The 3,843-nt window shown below is 50.2% G+C and overlaps 1 protein-coding gene across 1 annotated transcript in view; it reads left to right on the top strand.

Moving 5' to 3' along the window:
- The first annotated feature begins 12 nt into the window (after positions 1-12).
- Peli2 (pellino E3 ubiquitin protein ligase family member 2) overlaps positions 13-3,843 on the top strand; it is a 142,406-nt gene continuing 138,575 nt past the window's right edge. The window contains exon 1 of the mRNA XM_013355215.2: positions 13-223. Within this exon, the coding sequence (XP_013210669.2) occupies positions 147-223 (77 nt within the window). The 5' untranslated portion in view covers positions 13-146. The remainder of the gene's footprint in view (positions 224-3,843) is intronic.

Genomic DNA, 3,843 nt, shown 5'->3' with positions numbered 1-3,843 from the left:
AGCCGCGGGACTGGCCGCCCCGCGCCCCGTTCGCCGCCGTGCCGTTCCCCGGCGCGCTCACCCCGTTTTCGGGATGGGAGTGTAGCGGCGGCGCGGACTCGGCGGGGATCGCGGTGGAGGCGGCTGCGGCGGCCGAGCGCGGCTCCATGTTTTCCCCCGGCCAGGAGGAGCCCAGCGCCCCCGACAAGGAGCCGGTGAAATACGGGGAGCTGGTGGTCCTGGGGTGAGTTGGGGCCGCGGGCGTCGGGGCGTCGCGGAAGGATGCGCTCCCTCTGGCCCGGGTCCCCGGGGCGCTCGGTGCTGCGGCCCGGAGAGTGCTTGGGCACCGTGCGGGGTCGCTCGGTGCAGCCGGGAGCTGGCGGCGGTTGGGGACTTCTGGTTCCCTAGCACCACGAGAGCCTAGCCCCGGCCCCGGAGCGCAGAGCGCGTTCCGCGGGGGCTGCGCATTGTTCCGGTCTATGACCCGGGCGGTCCAGCCGGCCTCCGCTTTTCTGCTCCCGGAGTGAGCCCGGCTGAGGGCCTGGACCGGCTCCTGGTTTTCCCAGGTCCCCTCACCCACAGTTCCCGGATTCCCCGGCACTCCGCACCACTCTGGCCCCCCCACCCCTGGGTCTCTGTACCCCTCGGGCCCGGGCCTTGCAGATACCCTCGGGGCGGCGGTGGGGAGCTCGCCAGCTTGCCCGCCTCGACTCCCACTCCGTTGGTGAAACCACATTTTGAAGATAGTAATTATCTACAATCGTTAAACGGCAGCAATTAGAGACTTCATCTACTTCCTGAGTTTCCTTGTGACATTTCTATTGTTTACCCGTAATAAGCCAGGAGGGAGGCTTCGCAGGATTAAAGAAGGGTAAAGTGGGCAATGAAAACGGAGTGCGAGGGGGAGGCGGAAAGTGCAGGAAACTCTGAGCTGGAGCAACTTGGGTTTGGTGCTGCTGGGAAGGATTGTTTTCCCTTTGGATGTGCCAGCTCCAGAGAACCCGCGCTTTTGTCTTCGGTTGAAAGATCTGTATTCAGACCGGCACGGGCTCTGCTGGGTGGGCTTAGACACGCGAGAAGCCCTCCCTGTGCAGAGACACTGGCAACTTGGGAGAAATGCGTTTTGCTGACTACGTTGAAGTAAGTGCCGGCTTAAAAATAATTTTTAAAAACACTTGAGCGTCTAGAGTTAACTCGTCTACAGTTTCCTAGTCTTCCTCGGGTTGTAACTAGCATTTCAAGTGGGGTGGTACTGGAAATACCATTGCTTATTTGTAAGCTCAGCAGATGAGCGCCTTCCGCACCTGCATGGGAATTGTAGGCACTTAAGAGACTTGTCAGAGTTCGCAGGGAAGAGGGAGGAGTAACAGGGGAAAGCCACAGTTTAGTCTGTCTTATGTAACTTCAGCCTAGCCTAATTTTGTGGAGTTTGGTTTTGTTTATGTGGCTGGCTTCAGAGTATGCTTAACACTGAATTTGACACAGAAGATTAACTTGTGCCAGAGCCATTTCGTTATTTCCTTTTGAGGCAATCTGCTGAGATGTTTCAGAGTAGTGTAGAAAGAGTCTGGAGAGGTTTTGTGTTCATAGCCAGAGAAAGGATTTATGCCAGAGACGTGTCATGTAGTGTCTATGTGAATACATTGCCTGTAGCACCTGCACCACCCTTTACTGGGCTTTTCCTGGAGCCAGGATGGCACAGTGGTTTCTTACCTAATGGTTGGAGGCAGACAGAATGCTCACCTCTATACTACATGCCAACTACATCGTGGGCATTGGGTATTGTATGGTGGTAGATGGAACACTTCCATTTTGGTGCCGACCAAGGTGTAAGTAGAAAGAAAGATGAGTAAGTTTGTAGGTAAAAATTTCAGGGGTTGCCACTTTTTCAGCAGAAGTTGGTTAACAGTGGAACACGCTATTATTGGTGGGTGTTGCTTCTTGCTAGCTTAGGGGAGCTCTTTAAGGGAGAAGTTTGGGAGTAGCAGATACTGGTCCGGATTGTGTATCCCTGAATTGTGTCTGTCCCCCACCCCTCATATTTCTGAGTCTTGCACACTAAAAGTGCATGTAAAATAGATAACTAGTTAGGTTTTAATGAAGCCTTATGTTCCACCCACTGGACTTGAGAATGTTTTTAGAAATAGCAAGTGCATTTAAATAGAAACTGCTATCACTGCATGCCTGGTCCTTTGGGACATGAATATGGGTGAGCAGAGACTGTCTAGGAAATTTTCTTGATGAAGTTACTCTTGAGGCTAAGAATGGTCTGCGTTAGTTAATGCTAGAATTTCTTGTTTACTTGTGAAGTACAGTGGTTTTATTTTAGCTGCTGTTCTGAATTGTTACTAGGAAATTTGGAGAGCAAACTGAGAAGTTGATTTAGGTCTAGATCTACATTCTAATGCTTGTGATTCTTGTCCTAGGTTGCACAATATGAGAAAATGCCACATAGGATTTTAATGGGGTCATCTTGTTCTAGTCAGAGAAGTGGAATTTGAATTATTTGGTAATTCTAGCCAGCTATTGTCTCATAGTCACAGATCTTGGTTGTGTCCACTACTTAATTGAAGATGGAGAAATGATTGATCTAGTTACTCTTTTTAGCCAAGAATTTTATTTTTATTTATTTGTTTTTGGTTTTTCGAGACAGAGTTTCTCTGTGAAATAGCCCTGGCTGTCCTGGAACTCGCTTGGTAGACCAGGCTGGCCTTAAACTCACTGGGATCCACCTGCCTCTGTCTCCCCAGTGCTGAAACTAAAAGCCTGTGCCACCACTGCCCCGGCTAGCTGAGAATTTAAACTTGGCTATCACTTTGAAGTTGGGGAAGTAGTTTGGGATTTAAGAGCTATTCAGTGTGATGGGACCCTGATTAAATAAAGTCTTGTTCTCTGACCTCTCTGTTTCTTTAGCAATATCAAGATAGTCCCCAAGAAGGCTTTCTGGCATATATTCTGTTCTGTCCGCTGGCACTATTGGGGGACACACATAGTTAACAAAGACTAAATAGCCTGAAATGGGCTGATTCTGTGAGTCTTAAAGTGAAAGTGCTAGAACTCCCATGGGCAAGCATCCAGTGTCAGAGCGGCAGAGAAGCAGCTAGTGCTGGGCTGGGGAGAGGGCTCAGTGTGCTTGCTGCACAGGCATGGGAACCTGTGTCAAAGGCAGAGGACTGCCTCTGTGACCCCCACCCTGGGGAGGCAGAGACTTGTGGATCCCAGGGGCTCTCAGGATGGCCAGTGTAGCCCAAATGGCCAGCTTCAAATTCAGTGAAAGGTCATGCCTCAAAAATTAAAGTGGAGAGTGACAGCGGAAAACACCTTACATTGGCTTCTGTGTGTGTGTGTGTGTGCACATTTAGGCGCACGCGCACACACACATACCCACACACAGTCCGCCCAAGACGGTGAGATGATTGCCCTTTTTCAAGTAGCAGTTATGCACAAAACAGACTTTTAAAAGTTGTAACAGTGTACAGATTTGACTAATTGGTATTTCATGTACAAGATCATGCAGATTTGGAAAAATTTTCTGCTTTGAGTTTCAGAAAGGCGGAGATGGGGCTGGTGAGATGTTCAGTAGGTGTGAGTGCTCGCCATCAAGGCTGGCAAACTGAGTTTGACCCAGGGTTCACATAGTAGAGACCAAGATCTAAGGGGCAGCACACACATGCTTTTTTATTCTACATCACACCTGCACGGCAGTACACACGTGCTCCTTTATTCTACATCACACCTGCACGGCAGTACACACGTGCTCCTTTATTCTACATCACACCTGCACGGCAGTACACACGTGCCCCTCTATTCCCATCACACCTGCATGGCAGTACACACGTGCTCCTCTATTCCCACATCACACCT

The sequence above is a fragment of the Microtus ochrogaster genome, unplaced genomic scaffold (assembly GCF_000317375.1).
Source record: "Microtus ochrogaster isolate Prairie Vole_2 unplaced genomic scaffold, MicOch1.0 UNK105, whole genome shotgun sequence".
NCBI classification, from domain to species: domain Eukaryota; kingdom Metazoa; phylum Chordata; class Mammalia; order Rodentia; family Cricetidae; genus Microtus; species Microtus ochrogaster.
Note: the sequence above shows the minus strand (reverse complement) of the source record. Positions and strands in the feature narration are given on the sequence as shown.